The following is a 21,650-nucleotide window of genomic DNA, read 5'->3' on the forward strand; positions in this document are numbered from 1 at the left end:
TTAATTATAAGCCTACATTCCCTCGAGCGACCAATCAACTTTATGATTTAAATTCCAAAATAAATAATAGCCTAACAATTAAATTAAAGGATATTTAAAACCAAATGCGAGCGAATAAAACGTTTTAATACGTGAAAAATAAGAAATAATTATAATAAAACAAAATAATAATAAACCGATAGGCCTATTACGTTTTTTTTTTAATTATAATTAAGGCATCTTGACAAATTTGACAAATAAACTCGAGAGCACTTTCATTATTATATACAGACACCTATGTAAAATTTGATACAACCATAAATATGTACATTATTTATTCACATTAAGTAGAATAAAAATATCTCTCGCTTTGGAACCAAAGCAAAAACAAAGAAAAAAAAATTATAATAATTAATTAACAATGGGAAAAATATATGGAAGGAGCCATTGGAAAATATACACATTTCATTTCAAATTTGCTACTTTTTGTTTTCTCTATATAATTAGTTTAATTTTGGTATTTTTTTAAGTTTATTTCTTTCTTAAACTACTATATTTAGCCTCGTTTTAATTCTTAATTATTTAAACATCTTTAAATTGAATCCAACCAAATTCCAATTTTGGTTATTTTTATTTTTAAACTGAATTAAAAAATGCGCACTTTTTAATAATAATAATAACAACAATAATAATTCAAGCAAATTTACAAAATTAAAACTTACAAAAAGGGACTTCATTCCATCATCTACTATTTAATTCAGATAATTTTATTTTCTAACTAATGTTTTTTTTTTTGTAAAAAGATTTATTTATTCCATTTGGTCTTTCTAATTAATTATCTTACGAGGGGGGGAGTTTAATTTAATTTAATTAAACTTAATTAAAGAAAGATATCGCCCGCTACTATATACTTTGGGGGGGGGGGAGGGGTTTAGAAAGAATGGGGGGAGGGGTTTAGAGAGAATGAGGGGTGTGGTTTAGAAAGAATGAGGGGTGTGGTTTAGAAAGAATGGGGGGAGGGGTTTAGAAAACTCTACAAAGGGGGGGGGGCAACACTGAACTTTATCAGTCATAATAAATTGAGATAGGAATCTTAAGAATTCTGGAAGCGTCAATATTTTAATTAATTTGACTACGATTAAACGACAATTATTATAATTATTTTAGAATTAAATTGATTGGAGGAACAAATATTTACTGAAAAACAATTGTACTTAGTTGTATTATTTTAAAATTGAAAAAGGAAATGATTATAATAAATTTGTTATTAGCCAACTAGAATTACGTAGAATATTTTGAGAAATGTTTTTTTTTTTTTTTTTCCAAAAATGAATTGGAAACCTTGGAAAACGCTATGATTAATTATTTTCTCGTTAATTGTTTCTCTCTTTACGAATACTAGTATAATACGCACAGTTACGCACAAAACTGATGGCCAAAATGGGTCAAAAATGGCTAATGATTTTAATTTCCTTTTTTAAAAATTGGAAATATTTCATTTAATTAAAATATTTCAATTTAAATTTCACGTTTTGACAATTGAGGGTTGGGGTGGGGGGGGGGGAGACGAGAGAAAAACGCTACCTGACACCCAATTAGCTATAATTAATTTAACCCCATTCCTAATAATAATAATAATTAAGAAGTTCCTACAATTTACAAACATTATTTTTTCAAGTTTTTTTTTCTTTCTTTTTTTGACGAAAAACTTGAAAGAAGAATTAATTCCTTTTTTAATTAATTAAATATTAATTATTTCTAAATAAATTTAAATTATTTAAATCCCAACTGATTAAATAAAATTAAAAGTAATTTTTAAAAAATAGAGAAGGGATTTAAAATAATAACTAATTATCATGATTAATTGGCCATTGCTTTGAAAAAAGAAAATAAGAGTCAAAGGGATACTGAAGTAATTAATTAAACGCGTTTTCAACAATTATCTGGATCTATTTAATTGAAAAAATGAAGGTAAACAAGGGTTAAAATGAAAGTTTCTTTGTTTCATTTCAAGACGGACAATATTTGTTTGTTTTCCCCAGTTAACTTGAAAAATTTACAACAATCGGAGAAAACTTTTAGGAGAAAAGGTTTAAAAACTGAAGAATGTGTTGTTGTTTTCTTATTTCCTCGTCGTTTTGTTTGTTTATTTAAGAAGAAGGACACGTACTTGATAATATCACAGCTGTATTTGCGTTACCGCTGTGCTACTGTTCGACTCTCTGTTGTTGTTGTTGGAGTAACCGCTGGCGTTCGCGCTCTTTCTCCATGTTCTTCTTGAAGAGAACAGTCTCTTCAAAGACCAGTTCTTTTAGGCGCTCTTTAGGCAAATCATCCAGTTCCATTTCAAAGCGGAATGGAGCTTCAGCCACAGGCTAACAAATACACAAACAAACAACACATTTTTATCTGTAGCCTATTATTTGGACTAGTCTTTTAGGCAAAAAGATTTGATAACATTTGGCCTATTCTTAATGAAGAGGGGGCGGGAGTTAATATCTGGCCTAATTTTGTAGGCAAAGTGATTTGATAAAATTTGGCCTATTTTTCACGAAGGGGGGGGAGGGGTTTAGAAATTATGGGGGAGGGGTTTAGAAAGAATGGGGGGAGTGGTTTAGAAAGAATGGGGGGAGTGGTTTAAAAAGAATGGGGGGAGTGGTTTAAAAAGAATGGGGGGAGTGGTTTAAAAAGAATGGGGGAGTGGTTTAAAAAGAATGGGAGGAGGGGTTTAGAAAGAATGAGGGGAGGGGTTTAGAAAGAATGAGGGGAGTGGTTTAAAAAGAATGGGGGAGGGGTTTAGAAAGAATGGGAGGAGGGGTTTAGAAAGAATGAGGGGAGGGGTTTAGAAAGAATGAGGGGAGGGGTTTAGAAAGAATGGGCGGGAATTAATATCTAGCCTAATTTTGTAGACAAAGATTTGACAAAATTTGGCCTACTCTTAATGAAGGGGGGCGGGGGGGATTACCTCATCAGCTGGGTCATAATACTGTTCCAGATATGGATGAGCTAAGGCTTCTTCCACAGTTATTCTTCTGTGAGGATTGAATGTCAACATTTTATCCAATAAATCTAAAGCTAATTAAATTAATCAAGCATTAATATTAGATTAAAATAAAACTCAATAAGGTGTAGGCGCTTATTTGAACTTTATACCTTTTGGATCAGCACCAGGGTAGAGTTTAGTCCACGGAACTTTGGGTTTGTGCGGTAATGATTGCAAATAACTTCTTGCCTAAAACAAATAAATAATACCAATAAATAAATAAATAATTAATTATGAATTAAATTAATTATTGAACCTTTTCATTAATAATGCAATTTAAATCTTCTTGGGATGGGGATCCCAAAATACTAAGAATGTGATTTAATTGGTCCAAATCTAAAAAAAATCAAGAAAAAAAAGGTTAAACCAATTTAAGAAGTTAATTAATTAAGCTAGAATTTAAGATAATTACAATGTTTTCCAGGAAAAATTGGCCTATTTGAAATCATTTCGGCTAAAATACATCCGACAGACCAAATGTCAACTGGCAAACAAATTGAAATTAAGGAGAAAAATTGGTGTTTTTCATTTAACAAATTTTCTAATTTTTTTGGAAATTTTTTTTTGGAAAATTTTTTTTTGGAAATTTATTTTTGGAAAATTTTTTTTGGAAATAATTTTTTTTTGGAAATAATTTTTTTTTGGAAATTGTTTTTTTGGAAATAATTTTTTTTTGGAAATTTATTTTTTGGAAATTTTTTTTTTGGAAATTTTTTTTTTGGAAATTTATTTTTTGGAAATTTATTTTTTGGAAATTTATTTTTTGGAAATTTATTTTTTGGAAATTTATTTTTTGGAAATTTATTTTTAATTTTTTGGAAATTTATTCTTGGGAAATTTATTCTTGGGAAATTTATTTTTGGGAAATTTATTTTTGGGAAATTTATTTTTGGGAAATTTATTTTTGGGAAATTTATTTTTGGGAAATTTATTTTTTTGGGAAATTTATTTTTGGGAAATTTATTTTTTTTGGAAATTTTTTTTTGGAAAATTTTTTTTTTAGAAAATTTATTTTTTGGAAATTTATTTTTTGGAAATTTTTTTTTTGGGAAATTTATTTTTGAAAAATTTTTTTTGGAAATTATTTTGGAAAGGATACTGGACTGCGTGTATCCTTTGCTATTTAACATAATTTCTGGGGCTCGGTACCATCTTGTGGCCACGTATTCCGTCAAAAATCCTGTATGATCATGATCAGGATCAGCCACTCGTGCCAAACCAAAGTCACAAATCTACAATGGATAAAGGATAATTAATCTTTAGCTAGTTTCTTAATTAATAATTATTAATTATTAATGTCAATTACTTTTAAGTCGCAAGTCGTGTTGAGAAGCAAATTACTAGGCTTTAAATCTCGATGCAAAACATTGGCAGAGTGAATATATTTCAAACCTCTCAAAATTTGATAAAGAAAATAGCATATGTGGTCGTTACTCAATTGTTGAGTTTTCAAAAGCTTATACAAATCCGTTTCCATTAAACATTGAACGATATAACTACATTGAATTAACACTCCATTAAAGAAAACAAGATGTCAAAAAACATATTCCAGCTAATTAAAATAAAAAGGATACACGTCTTTCATCTGATCAATGGAGTTAGACCTGATTATATCTCTTATGTCTATAACCTAAAATTAATTAATCATTCATTAATGTTAAATGGGAAATTAATTCGCGCAAAGGTCATCATCATCTCACATTTTCGTGTTTAAACCTGGTTAATATTTTAATTTCCCTGAGAGTTCTCTGGCAATAAGTTTGATGCTCAAACGGAGAGATTTTCTTGATGGCAACTTTAGCTTCACTTTCAACTGGATTTTCATTGTCTATCGCCGACCTTTACCACCAAAATAAACACCCTTTCTTAAGTTAAAACTGCCTCGATACTAAATAAATTGTCATCTAAATAAACCGGGCGTCTTAAGTCTTAAATCAAGCTGCGGTATCTAACAAAACTCAAAAGTAACTAGAGCCAGAATAAGGGGTATTAAATTGACAATGACACGGTTCAGTTAGGCTTAGAGACGTAATTAATTATTGACGCTATCAACTATATCATTGTTCGTTTAATTTAATTGGAAATAACCGCGTGGTCATTATGGATAGACATAAGGGATCTATATATAATTATGACACCGACCTGCGAAGCCGAGTACGCGATTCGGAGGTCCGAGGCTTAAGTCGAGCCTTTTTTTCCCCCACCTTGGCTAGGCGATTTTAATTAATTTAAACATTTGTACTTACACGACCATTCCGTAAGCGCCTTCTCCGATGTACGATAAAGACGTGTAGCGCGGTCCAACTTCGAAAATTTGACCCCTAACCACTTCGGTAAAACGAGGTTGCTCATTATTCTCCGCCATTTTTCCACTCTCTTCTGGACAATTTTAATTTTCACACAGCTCACAGGCACTCCTCAAAGGCGCGCACCTAGAATCGAAACTACTACAAATAGAAGGAAATACCCCACCCGATAGTAGGTCTAATTTCCGGGGAAACAGCCACCAAGGAGAATACATTAAAGGAGTAGAAAGAATCACGAAGACAATACGTACTTAATACGTAGAGCTTAATTCAGATTAAATACGAGATAACAACAAGAAGGAACATATTTATTAAATAGTAACGAGTATAAACTAATTCAATAATTGAATATGATAGTTTGGGTTTCTCCCTCCACGAGGAATTTCCGTATCTTGTATTGGTCCGGAAACAAGATTTTTGCCAGCAGCATTAGATTAGGGTTAAAGAATGAGATAAGAGACTGCGCCAAGTTCCAATAGCGTTTAGAGATTACGCCACAAAGGGAAAAATGTTTTACTAATAAATTTCACCTGTTGACTTCACAGCCTCACAGGCGGGCGGGGGGGGGGGGTTCCGCTACCGGCTATCATCTTCTCAATTTCCTACTAAATTTCCTCCTATTTTCACTTTCCCGGGATGACGTCATTCCCGGGTAACCCTTTCTCCGTTTCAATGGGTTCGGTTAATTAGAAACAAATACTCCGCTAATAGCCGGGAGTGTGGCGCACTCCTGTAAGCCAAGCGTCTGGGCGGCAAAGTTTGAGGGAATACGACACATGTCGGCGATCCTCCCCTATAGGTGCCGACTGCCCCGTGTCCGCCGGAGGTGACTTGACCCCCACACCCCGTCCGTCACCTCCCAAGTAAACCTCATTTCCTTCCCCTGCTTACACACATACTGAACCCTGAATAATCGCATCCTTGCCGCGGACGTAAGTGCCCACTTCGCATTGAAACCACAAAAAAAAAAAAAAAAAAAAAAAAAAAAAAATACTCCGCTAATTACTCGGGATACTTAATAGGATTAAAAATTTTATAATAACTAGGCTTCGTACAAACCTGGAAAACTCGGGGAAATAAATAGTTGACAAAAAAAAAACAGTCGGGGAAATAAATAATTGACAAAAAAATTCGGGAAATAAATAGTTGACAAAAAAACTCAGGGGAAATTTATAAGGTTTGATTAAGTTTACAAACTGGGCCCGGTAATTAAGATATGATTAACACGGACTTAATTGTATTACGTTACTTATGGTAGTGTATCACTTACTTGTATTGTGTCACTTATGGTAGTGTATCACTTACTTGTATTGTGTCACTTATGGTAGTGTATCACTTTCTTGTATTATGTACCTTATGATAGTGTATCACTTAGTCGTGTTATGTTACTTATATGGTATCACTTACTCGTATTATGTTACTTATATGATAGTATATCACTTACTTGTATTACGTTCCTTATGGTAGCGTATCACTTACTGTTATTTGGTTATTTAAGACTGGTTCTGTTGGACACGCGTCGAAAACCTACAAAACTCGGGGAAATATAGGGGGGGGGGGAAAACCTGGAAAACTCGGGGAAATATAGGGGGGGGGAACCTGGAAAACTCGGGAAATTGGTTTTCCAAAAGTTGTATGAACCCTGTAGGCCTAAATAAGGTCGAAATATAGCTATTTGTTTTAGGAAATAAGTGTTTAATTAAAATGAATTGAAACTCTGTATAAATCATGTCATATTACAACTTAGAATTTAATTACTCGTGACATACGCGGCGACAATACTATACAAAAATAACAATTTCAATTTGAAAGTCTTTATGTTTGAAATGAACCATATGGGCGCGTTACGTTACGTTACGTTTTTGGGTAGGCAAACGATTCAAAATCCAAGGACTGTCTTAAAACGCCCGTTAGGATAAATTCTCCGTTATAAACCCCTTCACCAAAATGAACGACGTTAATTATAATTAAACCCCATTTATAATAATAATAAAGAATAAAGAACAACTTTACCTATGTCACGTTTAAAAAACTCTGTACATAAATGCGAGTCATTGTCGCAAGTGATGACGCAAAATTTAAGACCATTCTACCATGCACACAAAGAAAATGATTTAAAAAGCGTCCTACCGTGATCCCGACGTACTCGGAGACACGACACGACACTTACCTCTTTCATGGTGGATAATTGCCTTCGCGTTGGTTTTTTCTTGGTCACCATCATTCCCCCACCGCAAGTAATTATTTCTTTTAAAGTACTCGGTCCTGGGATGACACCGGGGGTGACGAAAAAGACGTATTTCTAATAAAGATACGTCATCGCTAAAAATATTACACCGCCAATCACTTAATTAGTTAATGAAAGATTTACGTCAAATATGGGAGTTCTGTCCATTCTGTTAAGAGTATCGACTAAACTAAAGCCAAATTGTTTCTCATCTTCGGGATTATTTATAACGTAAGGCTTTTCATCTAAAACACGCCCAATCATTACAAACAGAAACAAAGTACTTGGTAATTCCCTTGGACTTACTGACGAAGGTATTTTTCTGCTGGCAAGTTAACAACCAATCGGGGGTGACGAAATACTTGGCGAAATTAATGGCGCACAGTATCTTAACGGTTCTTAAAAACTTGGGGGTGACAACGTGCGTACACTCTCTGGGATTTGAAGTAACGATACCTCCCATTTCCAGGACGATCTTAATTAACGAAGCTCGGTTTAATTAATTAAGAAAAACCCGCTACGTTTACTATCATTTTAACGAGTACCTTCGATAGAAGTTTGATATGCTTAATTCCGGTGAAAAGTATCTTGGGTTTGGAATCCTCCGATGGAGGATTAGGATTCAAAACTTGAATACTATCTTCGCATAACGGAGGTGACTCGCATCTTTCGTTCGAACAAATAATACAAATAACTTTGATGACCCGAAATAAATGAATTAACTTAATCAACTCAAATAATACCTAGGCTGTTTATTTTCGCGATTTTCCTCTTCGTCAACGCTTAATTTTCGTTTCTTACCCTTTAACAAACATAAAGAAAGAAAGATATGATCTAACTAATCAATGTAACGGTGGCGGCGGCGGCGAGTGTCTTTACCTTCCACATATCTTCGTTAACTTTAATGGGAGCCTTCCAGGCGGCCATCAAATGAGGCACGAGGGCGTAATCGACTTTGAAGGGATCGGGAAGGTCGTAAAACTGGTATTTTTGAGCCATGGGTAGACGCAGCGCGTCGCTGTGATGCCCAAACATGACATCGTGCAACCATTGAACGTTGACAGTCGGAATCCTCCATTCTTTGGCTTTATCATACTTCGTACCTTCTTTACTGTAGATTTATAATAGACAAATTGGGCTTAGCGACGCCGCTTGGGGGGAGGGGGGGCTTCTTTCGTTCGACTAACCTCCTGGTTATGACTAGAGTATTTTGACGAGTCAGGTAACCGGTATACTTGGCTCCCGTTATGACGATCATTTGTTTCAACCAAGCCCTCTCTTCCCCTTCGAAATTGGTCACCGCGATGATCTGATTTTTGCACGGCTTGTCCTCGCCGAATGGCGACGGAAAATGCAAAGCCAACCAAGGCGGTTGTAGTTTCTTTTTGGTTAAAACGTCGTTCAACCAATAAGCGGTGACGCATCGTTTCGTTTCCCATAAGGCTTGCTGCACCACCGAGTTTCGTTGCGTTTCGGCCAGAACGTGGGTGCATTTTTGAGAGTATTCTTGTTCAATCTCTCCACCGTTCTCGCGAATGACCTAACACCAACGCGCGCGTCTTACGCTTTAAGAAAGGACTCGAAACGAAAAACACTTATCACTTACCTTCTTCCACGTTTGAAGTTTATCTTCGCCAAAATGTTTATCGTAATCTTGAATGTAGAATACGCAACCGACTAAACTGAATTCCGACGGCACTGGCAAATAGATCGAGAGATTATTACGCGTTTCCCGAAGAACGTCGTCGGTTTATTTTCTCACCGGGAATCGGGCTTTCGTGTCCGTAAAAAAGAGCTTGTTTAACGGGCGGAGGTAAAGCCGGTACGGCGGCTATTTTAGCGCTTAAGAATGGTCTGGCTTCGTCGGTTGATTTGGACCGAATGATATTGGTCGGTTGAGTTTGCAAGGCGGTGTTGAATCTACCTTGGCTATCGTGTAAGGCCGTATTTCCGGGAGCGTTCTGATTTTTAGCGGCCAGCGATTGTCCGTCGACTGTTTCTAACGTTTTGCCCGAGCCTTGAAGTCGATGACTAAGTAAATTAGCCAAAGCCGTCTTTGTTTTCGGCGTAACGACTGTCGCGTTTGATATCGGATGAGAAGTATGACTCGTAGAGGTTGTCGAAGATGGTTGTTGTTGAAATTGGGTATTGGGAGAGTTCATTTGACTTGCCGTTGCGGGGTATTGAGGAGGAGGTGTCTGGGCGGGCTGTCCGGATGAGGAAACGGTCGGTGTTTGCGTCTGCAATCGGTATAAAACTTGTTGCGGTAAGTTAACCCTCTGACCGGAATCGGAGACGACGGCTTCGTTCGACTCGGCTTGTTCTTGACCTCCTAAATTCTTCTTGGGTTGTTGCTTTTGAACCAAAAGTTGTCTTCGTTGAAACTCCAGCTGTTTAATTTGTTTCCAGTTGTTAAGTTGCTGTTGTTCCAAGGACATTTTGGCCTGTTGCGTCCCGGCTTGACTCTGAGCCGGTCCTTCCTGAGAAACGTTTTCTTGTTGGTTCCAGGGTTGGTTATTACTTTGAATGGGTTGTCCCGCTTCGCTTTTAACGGGATTGCCTTGTTGCTGCATCAATTTTTGCTGTTGAAGTTGCTTCTGTTGCCAAAGTAATTGTTGTTTCAGGGCTAATTGCTGAGCGGGGGTCAAGTCTTCTTTCGAATTTCCTTGTTGCCTTTGAATCGCTAGCCATCCTCGCGCGGGCGAACCTTGGTTCAGATTCGTGGGAATTCCGGCTCGAACAATTTGTTGCTGATTGCCGCCGCCGGTAACTCCCGTTTGATTGGGAGTATTCCAATTCGGAGGTTGTTGTTGGCCGGGTTGATTCGGAAACTGGATTCTAGGCTGACCCGTCAGTTGGTTCAAAGGTGGGCGTTCCGGGTAAGGATATTGAGGAGGTGGTTTCAACATAACTTGAGGTTGTCCCGCGAGAGGAGGTTGATTCGGTTGATTGGCCTGTTGATTCTGTAATTGACGCTGTTGCAATTGCTGTAGGGCAATTTGTTGCAATTGGTGTTGTTTCAACTGCTGTTGTTGTATTAGTCTCGGAGTCGGAGGTTTTCCCGGCAGTTGCTGCGACTGAACTTGTTGAAATTGAACCGACCCCGGTACCATATTACGAATTATAGCTTGTTGATTGGGTGCTTGTCCTAATTGGGCTCTTTGCTGCTGCAATTGCCGTTGGTTCTTCAACTGAAGAAGTTGCTGCATCGTCTGGGGTTGGTTTGGACCTAAATTCATTCTTTGTTGGTTAATTTGTTGTATTTGCCATTGAATTCTTTGCTGTTGAGGGTTTAGCTGCGGATTGGGACCCTGATTCGGAGCATTCTGTTGCTGGTTTGGCATAGTACTTTGAGGAGTGGCTTGCTGATTGCTCAATTGACCATCAACTTGCTCGGTTGGTTGATTTTCGTCTCTTTGTTCCAAAGGCTTGCCATCCGAGGTACTTGATTTATCATCGGATTCTTTAGCCAAAGCCTGCTCGAGATTCTTTTGGTTTAACTGTTGTTGGGCTTGCTGAAGTAATTGCAGTTTCCTCTGTTGAATTTGCTGAGGAGTTAATCCTTGCTGATTAATGAGCAAATGGTGTCTAACCAATTGCTGTTGAATTTGTGGATGCAATTGAGGGTGTTGCTGAAGTTGTTTGTTCAGTTGTATCTGAATCGCTTGCGGGAATTGAGGTCTATTTTGACCGGCTGGGCCTTGCAATTGAATTTGTTGCAAAGATTGCCCTTGCTGCAGTTGAATCAACTGCCTCTGCTGAGTAAAAGCTTGCATCTGATTAAACGGTACACCTTGATTAGGTTTTTGAAACTGTCCCTGAGGTTGATTCAAATTGCTCGGTTCATTTTGATTGCCTTGAAGTCCTTGCTCGTTAGGTTCTTGGTTCAATGGTTTTTGTTGCTGACTTTGACCGCTTTGTTGCTGCTGGGCTTGAATTAACTGTTGTTGACATTGCAACTGATTAATCCTCTGTTGCATTATCTGATTTTGAGTCACTTGCTGCACCACGGTCGTATTAGGTTGGTTCTGATCCTGACTCCCAGCTTGTTGAGCTTGATTTCCTTCGAGTAGTTTTAATTGGTCCCCTTGTTGCGGGCCTTCTCCAATCTGGTTTTGGTTATTTGGAGGCGGTTTTTGATTCGAGGCATCCGTTTGAAGTTGGGAAGGTGATGCCGATTGCGCTTGTGGATTTATTTCATTCGATTGTTGCGGTTGACTCTCGGGTGGAGATTGCCGTTCTTTTTGCTCATTTAGTCGCGGTCGCGATATTTGAGCTTGGATAACTTGCGGGTTTTGCTGTTGTTGATTAGCTTGCAACAGCTGCTGATGTACTTGAGCCTGAGTAACCTGAACTTGCTGAATTTGAGCCTGGGGAACTGGTAATTGTTGTTGCAACTGGGTCTGGTGAGTCTGCCCCTGTTGTTGTACTTGGGCCTGGGAAACTGGCACTTGTTGTTGCACTTGTCCCTGAGAAATCAGCCCCTGTTGCTGTTGCATTTGGGCCTGAGAAACGGGCCCTTGTTGCTGTTGCATTTGGGCCTGAGAAACGGGCCCTTGTTGCTGTTGCATTTGGGCCTGAGAAACGGGCCCTTGTTGCTGTTGAATTTGGGTCTGAGAAACGGGCCCTTGTTGCTGTTGAAATTGGGTCTGAGAAACGGGCCCTTGTTGCTGTTGAATTTGGGTTTGAGAAACGGGCCCTTGTTGCTGTTGAATTTGGGGTTGAGAAACAGGCCCTTGTTGCTGTTGCATTTGGGGTTGAGAAACAGGCCCTTGTTGCTGTTGCATTTGGTTTTGAGAAACCGGCCCTTGTTGCTGTTGCATTTGGGTTTGAGAAACCTGCCCTTGTTGCTGTTGCATTTGTGCCTGAGAAACAGGCCCTTGTTGCTGTTGCATTTGGGCCTGAGAAACCGGCCCTTGCTGCTGTTGCATTTGGGTCTGAGAAACCGGTCCTTGCTGCTGTTGCATTTGGGTCTGAGAAACCGGTCCTTGATGTATCTGACCTTGTTGCTGCTGCATTTGGGCCTGAGAAACCGGCCCTTGCTGCTGCTGTTGCATTTGGGCCTGAGAGACCGGTCCTTGATGTATCTGACCTTGTTGCTGCTGCATTTGGGCCTGAGAAACCGGCCCTTGCTGCTGCTGTTGCATTTGGGCCTGAGAGACCGGTACTTGATGTATCTGACCTTGTTGCTGCTGCATTTGGGCCTGAGAGACCGGCCCTTGATGTATCTGACCTTGCTGCTGCTGCATTTGGGCTTGGGAAATCTGAATCTGTTGCTGTTGCTGTTGGATTTGGGCCTGTGAAATTTGCCCTTGATGCTGCATTTGAGCCTGTGAAACCGGAACTTGCTGTTGCATTTGGAGCTGAGAAACTTGCCCCTGTTGCTGTTGCATTTGGGGCTGTCCTTGTTGCTGTTGTATTTGGGGCTGTATTTGTTGGTGTTGAATTTGGACTTTCGAAACCAAATTTTGCTGTTGTTGGATTTGATTGGATTGATTTTGTTGAAACTGGATCTGATTCCCTTGATTTGGTTGCTGTGGTATTTGGTTACTTTGATTTTGTGAAAGTTGATTTCCTGGAGTTTGTTGAAGCTGATTTCCTTGAATTTGTTGAACTTGGTTAAATTGATTCTGCTGGAGTTGATTAGATTGATTTTGATGCAACTGAACCTGCGCAACTTGTTGATGAAGTTGCACCTGATTTATTTGTTGTCGTTGAAGTTGTCCAACTTGCTGCTGGGGTATTTGACCCTGAGAGATTTGCTGCTGCTGTTGTTGTTGTAGCTGACCCTGGGCAATTCGTTGTTGGTGAACAATTTGGGCTTGTTGCCCTTGACCCTGCGATTGTTGAATTCGAGCTTGAGACATTTGAAGTTGATGTAACTGTCCCTGGGAAATTTGCTGTTGCTGATATTGTTGCAATTGGGCTTGAGAAAGCTGTTGCGATTGACCAATTTGGTTTCCTTGTTGCATCTGATTAACTTGCGGGTGGTTTCCTTGCTGTCTATTGATCAATTGAGTCATTTGTCCACCTTGTTGCTGATACAAAATTTGTCCCGTTGGCTGTCCCTGCTGATTGACTTGCTGAAACTTAACTACGTGTATCGACTGCTGGGTTAAACCAGATTTTTGTTGAATTAAATGTTGAACTTGCTGTATTTGATCGCCTTGCTGTAGCGCTTGACCCGACGTTTGATTTTGCTGTTGCTGTTTCAGAATTTGCATTTGACTAGCGAGATTCTGATTTTGGCCAACAGTTGCGCCCAGGTTTTGATGTATTTGAGATAAATTATGTTGACTGTTTCGCCTCGCGAGTTCAGATTGTTGAGTGTTTTGCTGTTGTTGCGATTCTTGCATTTGCGGGGTTGGTGGTCTCTGTTGATATTGCTGAGTCTTGGGTGGTTGCTGAAATTGCATCTGTTGGCTTTGCTGTTGTTGTAGTTGCTGCATCTGCATAAACTGTTGATGCGGATTAGCGCTGGGTGGTCGTTGCAGAATTTGTTGTTGCGTTAAACCAGTTTTTTGCTGTTGAGACTGCTGTTGTTGCAATTGATTTAGTTGCGCTTGCTTTTGCTTCAAGATTTGCTGTTGTTGTTGCTGTTGAAGAATAAACCCTTGCTTCGTTTGAAGGTTTGGATCGGGTCCCCCTTTATCCTCTTGATTGCCAATTTCTCCTAAATTTTGTTCAACTTGCATTTGTTGCCTCTGTTGATTACTTTGAAGCTGTAGGTTTTTTTGCTGGGCTAAAAGCGCCGCTTGATGTTGATTCAATTGTTGGGCTTGCTCTCCTTGAGGTTTCTGCTGCTCCATTGGATTTTGTTGCTGTTGAAATTGCGTTTGTTGTTGAGGTGCTCCCAATTTTTGCAACTGATTCGGGTTCAGATGATTCTGGTTAAAACCAAGTGGCGCCATGTTCTGATTTTGAAACATTTGCCTGGCTTGACTTGTCGGCGCGATCAAATGACTCGACTCTCGCTGCAATTGGTGCAATATTTGGTTCGTTTTTGCCAACTGCGTCTGAGCTTGTTCAGATTGCGCGTTACTCATTTGCTGCTGGTTTAAATTGTGAGTGGTGCCAGGCGCGGAAGTATTCATTTGCCCAATTTGATGCAACTGCCCATTTTGAACCAAAGATTGAAATTGCTGAAGGATCTGTTCCTGTTGGGCTCTTTTCAACTGATCTCCTTCAACTTGATTTGGCTCTTGCTTTACTTCGACCGAGCCGCTTTGCCCCGGGTAGGGAGATGCCCTGGTCATTTGATTTTGAGACATCGAGGGAGAGTTTTCCATTTGGTTCGGCGGAGAAATTGACTTATTTTGAATAGGACTCGAAGATGGAATTGGTTGATGTTGCTGCTGCATCATTCCTGGCTGAAATTTACCTCCCTTTTGTTGCTGCTGCTGTAGTTGCAATTGGGACGTCTGGTTAGGATTCTGCTTGAAAACAACGTTTTGCAGCTGATTTTGTTGAAGCCCTGCTTGGTTTTGGGTCACTTGCTGTTGCCCTGGCTGGTTCAGGGTCATCTGCTGTTGCCCTGGCTGGTTCAGGGTCACTTGCTGTTGCCCTGGCTGGTTCAGGGTCATCTGCTGTTGCCCTGGCTGGTTCAGGGTCATTTGCTGTTGCCCTGGCTGGTTCAGGGTCATTTGCTGTTGCCCTGGCTGGTTCAGGGTCATTTGCTGTTGCCCTGGCTGATTTAGGGTCATTTGCTGTTGCCCTGGCTGGTTTAGGGTCATTAGCTGTTGTCCTGATTGGTTTTGGGTCATCATTTGTTGGGGGTTCTGCTGATTTTGGACCATTAATTGCTGCTGCCCTTGTGGGTTTTGGGCCATTAACTGCTGTTGCCCTTGTGGTTTTTGGGCCATTAATTGCTGTTTTCCTTGTTGGTTTTGAACCATCATTTGCTGTTGTCCCTGTTGATTTTGGGTCATCATTTGCTGTTGTCCCTGTTGATTTTGGGTCATCATTTGCTGTTGTCCCTGTTGATTTTGGGTCATCATTTGCTGTTGTCCCTGTTGATTTTGGGTCATCATTTGCTGTTGTCCCGATTGATTTTGGACCATCATTTGCTGTTGTCCCGGTTGATTTGGGGTCATGATTTGCTGTTGTCCCGGTTGATTTTGGGTCATGATTTGCTGTTGTCCCGGTTGATTTTGGGTCATCATTTGCTGTTGTACCGCTTGATTTTGAATCATTTGCTGCTGCCCTTGTTGGTTTTGGTTCAAAACTTGCTGTTGCGCTGGTTGGGTTACTTTTAACTGTTGACCCTGTTGAATTTGGGTCATAATTTGCTGTTGTCCTTGCTGGTTTGGGCCCGAAACTGGCTGTTGCCCTTGTTGATTTTGGGATATCAGTTGCGGTTGGGCCTGCTGGTTTTGGTTCAATATTTGCTGTTGATTTTGCAGATTTTGGGTCAAAACTTGTTGCTGATTCTGAGAAACGTTTTGATGTTGCGTTATAATCTGCCCTTGATTTTGAGTCAATATTTGTTGTTGAGACTGTAAATTTTTGGCCAACATTTGCTGTTGGTTTTGAATTTGTTGGGTCAAAGTTTGCTGACTCTGACTTTGACCTAAAACCTGCTGTTGTCCCTGTTGATTTTGATTCAATATTTGCTGTTGGTTTAGAATTTGTTGAGGGCCCAACGTTTGCTGTTGTCCCTGTTGGTTTTGAATTTGTTGAGGGCCCAACATTTGCTGTTGCCCCTGTTGGTTTTGAATTTGTTGAGGGCCCAACATTTGCTGTTGTCCCTGTTGGTTTTGAATTTGTTGAGGGCCCAACATTTGCTGTTGCCCCTGTTGGTTTTGAATTTGTTGAGGGCCCAACATTTGCTGTTGTCCCTGTTGGTTTTGAATTTGTTGAGGGCCCAACATTTGCTGTTGTCCCTGTTGGTTTTGAATTTGTTGAGGGCCCAACATTTGCTGTTGTCCCTGTTGGTTTTGCGCTAAAGTTTGTAGGTTAAACTGAGGTTGTTGTCCAGGTTGAAACTTTATCTGTTGTCGGGGATTTTGAGCCAATTGATTCATTTGCATTTGCAACTGTTGTTGTCGGTTTTGTTGAAACCTTATCTGTTGCAATTGCCTTAATTGCAACTGGGTTAACTGATGCTGTCCAATTTGCTGCCCACCCCCTGGCTGCTGTTGCTGATTCAAATTTGGCAATTGATTCTGCTGACCCAAACTAGTGGGAACGAGTGCATTTCCAATTTGTTGCGGAGTTTGCGGTTGCCCCATTTTATTTTGCTGAACCATTTGTTGCTGATTTTGGTTCGAAGCTTCCATTTGATTTTGATGAAACTGAAAGGGTGGTCTATTGGCAATGGCAATTCCGGAAGGGAGTCCGCTCTTCATTTGAAACTGATTCTGCGCGTAAATGCCTTGTTGCGGATGCGGCAATCTGGCTCTATCCACGGAACCAAGTTGATTCGGAACTAATCCAGGCTGGTTCGTTTTATTCGGGTCATTTTGCAACTGCACCCCTTGCTGTTGCTGGTTATTACCAAATTGGGGCGGAAGAAACCTAGTTCCTTGGGCGGAAGGTTGCTGCAACTGTTGCTGAAGAGAAGAACCTTGATTCGGATTTTGTTGCTGCTGCTGTTGTTGATGTTGAAGAAACTTTCCAAGTTGGTTTTGCCCATCCGCCTGCAATATTTGTTGTCCAGGTTGCAGTTTGACAATTTGTCCCCCGTGCGTCTTTTGCAGAAATTGTATTTGAGCGGCGGGATTTCCCTTAAATTGCGCTCCTCTCTGATTCTGCAATAATTGCTGCTGTTGTTGCGGGTTCATTTGATTAACAACTTGAGCACCACCCTGTTCCAACCGTTGTTGTTGCGGTTGTTGGTTTAATTGAGGGTTGCCATTATTCCCGGGATCTTGCAATAACTGCTGTTGTTGACGCTGTCTTTGTTGCTGAATCAATCGTTGCTGATGCAATTGCAATTGATGAATTAATTGCTGTTGCTGATGAGGAGGGAGAGAATGAAGGGCGGCCTTGAAATCTTCGTTAACTTCGATTGACCTATGAATGGGTCTAAGCTGCTGTTGCTGCTGCTGTTGTTGCAGTTGCGGTACTTGCAGCTGTTTATCATCGGGTTTTAGATTATCCTGGCTCGGATTCTGTCCAGTTGTGGATGTCGGTGACTCTTGGGAGGAGAGTGGCGTCACAGTTTCGCGTTTCAAAGAAGGGCCTGGCAACCCCGTGAAGGAGGGAGGGGGGACTTGCTGGGGCGGCGGTGGGGGCGGGGCTGGCGGCGTCTCAATCATGAGTAATCGTGGATGATACAAATCTTCGTCGCAAACCATTTTATTTTTAACGGAATCAACGACCCAATCAGGCGTGACGATTTTCGTTTTTTCCGGGTTTTTAAACGCTTGCTGATACTTTTCCTTTAGTCATTTTAAAACAATATTGCAAACGTAACTAAACACCTTCATTTTAACTATAATTAAGTTTAACTATCTAAATTATAGTTACAAATTAAATTAAAACTTGGTCATTAAATTTAAATATCTGTTAAAATGAGTAGAGGCGTGCGGGTACTGATTTCTCTATTTCCAATCGGGTTCGGGTAATCAAAAATATTGTTTTCGGGTCTCGGGGGGGGGGACGAATTTTTGTCGGGTATTCGGGTAATTAGGCTTAGTCCAAAAATGGTTGTCGGGTAACAGTGGGGGTTAAAAGTTAATAATTATAATAAAGCTTTATTTATTAGGACGAATAGTTAATGGGGTGGGTACCCAAAATGTTTGTTGGGTATTTGGGTAATTAGGCTTAAATAAATGTATTCTTCCTTCAAAAATTCCCTTTAATAGACCATTTTTTACAGTTATATCTCAATCCTTCAATGTATGGTCTTTCTCAATTTCTTTGACGCTTTCTCTAACTTTTGGCTCCGCTTTCCCCGTCTTAACTCTTAGTTATATTTCAACACAGAATACTGGCAATGGGATTATATAGGTGAATTTCGAAGATATTTATGGCAATTATAGGTATTTTTTGATGGAAATATAGGTTCTACTGGACAGTTTTCCAGAACTATAGGATTATATAGGACACTAAATTATTACTCTTTATTTTTTTAAGAAACAGTACCGCAAACAGGCGCCGGGAAATTAAGCAGCAAAATGTTCAAAAACATACCCCCACCATAGGAATAGCATTTTTGGAGGCTCGTAACTCTGTTTCTACTAGAGATACGGGGATGCCCTAACCCTTTGAGTATGTTATAGTCCAAATTGTCCCCCATCTAACCATACTAAATACGTAGGGCTACGACAAACAGGGGCCAAGTAATTAAGCAAAACGTAAACAATCAAACCCCTCCATAGGAATTGCATTAGACTATACTTTGCAGGCTCGTAACTCTGTTTCTACTAGAGATACGGGGATGTCCTTTGAGTATGTTATAGTCCAAATTGTCCCCCATCTAACCATACTAAAAACTTAGGGCTACTACAAACAGGGGCCGAGTAATTAAGCAAAACGTAAACAAACAAACCCCTCCATAGGAATAGCATTAGACCCAACTTTGCAGGCTCGTAACTCTGGTTCTATTAGAGATACCCGGATGTCCTTAGGATATGTTATAGTCCAATTTGTCCCCCATCTAACCATACTAAAAACTTGGGGCTGCGTCAAACAGTGGCCGAGTAATTAAGCAAAACGTAAACAAACATACCCCCTCCATAGGAATAGCGTTACGCCCAACTTTGGAGACTACTAGAGATAAGGGGATGTCCTTTGAGTATGGTATAGTCCTCTATGCTCCCCATATATCTAGCTATTATTAACAAGTTATCTACAATACTAAGGAAACCATCCCCATTTTATGATATTTTATTAGACACGAGTCCTGGTTTAACTGATGGGTTGCTTAAAAATCGCGCAAATTTCAAAATTATAGGATTTTATAGGACAGTTTTAAAAATATAGGATTTTATAGGAATTATAGGACCTCTGGGGGCCCTTTAGGCGTGTGTGTGTAGAGTTGCGTGGCGTTTTATCCAAGTTCTGTCTCAGAAAGAAACTACTACAGAACGGGTACCTTATGTCAACTAAATTTCATCTTGAAAGAGTGTTTCACCACATTTCGTCATTCTTCAAAAATCGGGGTCTTTCTAAACTGGAATGTGGGTGGTTCCCCTTTCACCCCTTCATTCCCATTTTCTACCCATCCTGAAGGTCTAACCCGACACTGTGGGGGGGGGGGGGTGTATTTTTACTACCCAGGGAAATCTTCAGGAATATTAGGTGGCAAAGGGCACATTACATGACCAGTTTAAAAATTAAATCCGAGGGTGGGGAAGGGTCAGTGGTCATATTTATCCAGGGCCAGGGGGTCGCTGACCTAATGTCCAGCCTAATACCGCACACCCCTAACAAAATAAAAACTTTCAACTTCAGAGTAGAACTAAACTGAACTGAACTGAATTCGTATATCACAGCAGCACACCCCTACTTTCAACTTCAGACTAGAACTGAACTGAACTGATATTTCCAATATCGTGGCAGCACACCTCCAAAAAATTAGGAACTTTCAACTTTAGACTAGAACTGAACTGAACTGATTTCCAATATCGCGTCAGAGTATGCCTAAAAAATTAGGAGCTTTCAACTTCAGACTAGAACTGAACTGAACTGATTTCCAATATCAGGTCAATGTAACCTCAAAAATTTGCTTTCAAATTTCAACTTAAGACTAGAACTGAACTGAACTGAACTCATTTCATATATCGCGTCATCTGCTACAGTTGAAAATAACTGAACTGATTTGAAAATTTTTAAATACACTGATTTTATGATTAAATTTACTTCCTTAAATAATCATTTTGACTTCCAACAATTAAATTATCAAAATAATTTTAAAATTAAAATGCTTTTTAACTAATTTTTATATCAATTTAAAATAAAATATTTTTAAAATATGCCTAATTTATTTAACTTAATTTTAATGTCATAAACTTTAAATAGTAAATAATAAATAATAATAATAGGAATTTTTTGAAAGACTTACCCCTTCTGGTTTTGCAGCGATTAAATGAGTGCAATCTTCATTCAAATCCAATTGAAAAGATCCTCCGTAATAAGTGATCATGGCCCAAACAGAATTGACATCATTTTGGGACATCTAAACAAATTTAATTTCAAATTAATTAAATTAATTATTTGAATTAAATTAATTACTATATATTAATTTGAGAACTTACCTCGGAAGGACAAGCCCGTATTCCATAAAACAACTGACTCCGGCTGGGAGAGAAGCCGCTTATGCTAAGAAATTTGGAATTAAGGTTCATTTTCAAAGTTTCAAGGTTTCCCATTATTTTCTAGTTTTGCATAAAAAGGATACGGTAATAAAACTCCACATTTTGCCGAAAGAACGACCCACTTGCTCTGAAATTAATTTAAATTGACATTAATAGTTGATTAATAAAGCCAGTTGAAAGGATAAACTATGAAACTTACCACAACAACTGGTTTTTCAAAGATCTCCTGAGCTTCACTAACATCGGGACTATCCGGGTTGTCAGCGATAACGTGGGTGACCATGTCGGACAAATAACTAATTGATTTACCCCCTCCATCGATTAAAATCTTCTTAATCTAAAATTAATCAGGATATTAAGTTATTTAGCCTGTAAAGAAGAGATATTCCGTTAAATTAATACCTTCTCAGCTTCATTAACTTCGTCTGTTAAACAAAATTTGACATTCTTGAACAAATCTGGTTTGACAGTCGTTGGTAGGTCCATTTTGCATATTGAAGTTGGTTAAAATTATAATCTGCGGGAACGCAAATTTAAATAATGTAATTATTTCTCCTTCTTAAACTATAGCCAAGGCTTAAGAACAAACGCGAGATATTCGGCGAAATACGACTCATTTTGATGTAAAAGCTCAAACTACTTACCAAATATAACATAGATATTCACCACAATTAGCGATTCATATTTGAAAATACCTAAAACCTAATTTTAATTACAATTAAACCACTATAACACTGTCGTAAACTCGGCATTCCCGCTTTTTCTACCTACAGACCGCGGACGACACTATGGATTATGGACCAAGCACTGGAACAATAATGGGCTGTTCATAA

The 21,650-nt window shown here is 39.2% G+C and overlaps 2 protein-coding genes across 2 annotated transcripts; both read right to left on the minus strand.

The window, feature by feature from the left end:
• Positions 1-105: 105 nt before the first annotated feature.
• On the minus strand, positions 106-5,483 carry rl (Mitogen-activated protein kinase rl). The gene is made up of 10 exons (XM_089860121.1): positions 5,269-5,483; positions 4,723-4,861; positions 4,597-4,652; positions 4,329-4,518; positions 4,122-4,254; positions 3,435-3,506; positions 3,279-3,358; positions 3,133-3,211; positions 2,945-3,054; positions 106-2,354 (listed from the first exon to the last, which is right to left on the minus strand). The coding sequence occupies exons 1-10, from the start codon at positions 5,385-5,387 to the stop codon at positions 2,187-2,189; spliced, it is 1,146 nt and encodes a 381-aa protein (XP_089716247.1). The 5' UTR covers positions 5,388-5,483; the 3' UTR covers positions 106-2,186.
• Positions 5,484-7,054: 1,571 nt separating this feature from the next.
• On the minus strand, positions 7,055-21,615 carry LOC149609900 (uncharacterized). The gene is made up of 17 exons (XM_089860096.1): positions 21,462-21,615; positions 21,220-21,334; positions 21,017-21,154; positions 20,901-20,944; positions 20,758-20,821; positions 20,565-20,678; positions 9,318-17,937; positions 9,162-9,253; positions 8,743-9,095; positions 8,435-8,666; positions 8,299-8,357; positions 8,101-8,221; positions 7,862-8,030; positions 7,700-7,800; positions 7,499-7,630; positions 7,342-7,417; positions 7,055-7,265 (listed from the first exon to the last, which is right to left on the minus strand). Exons 2-17 carry the CDS (start codon positions 21,301-21,303, stop codon positions 7,183-7,185), a joined length of 10,482 nt encoding a protein of 3,493 aa, XP_089716222.1. The 5' UTR covers positions 21,304-21,334; positions 21,462-21,615; the 3' UTR covers positions 7,055-7,182.
• Between the last annotated feature and the right edge of the window lie 35 nt (positions 21,616-21,650).

This window comes from Phalangium opilio, unplaced genomic scaffold (assembly GCF_054372755.1).
Source record: "Phalangium opilio isolate 3A_F unplaced genomic scaffold, DU_Popi_V2 ptg000344l_1, whole genome shotgun sequence".
Taxonomy (NCBI): domain Eukaryota; kingdom Metazoa; phylum Arthropoda; class Arachnida; order Opiliones; family Phalangiidae; genus Phalangium; species Phalangium opilio.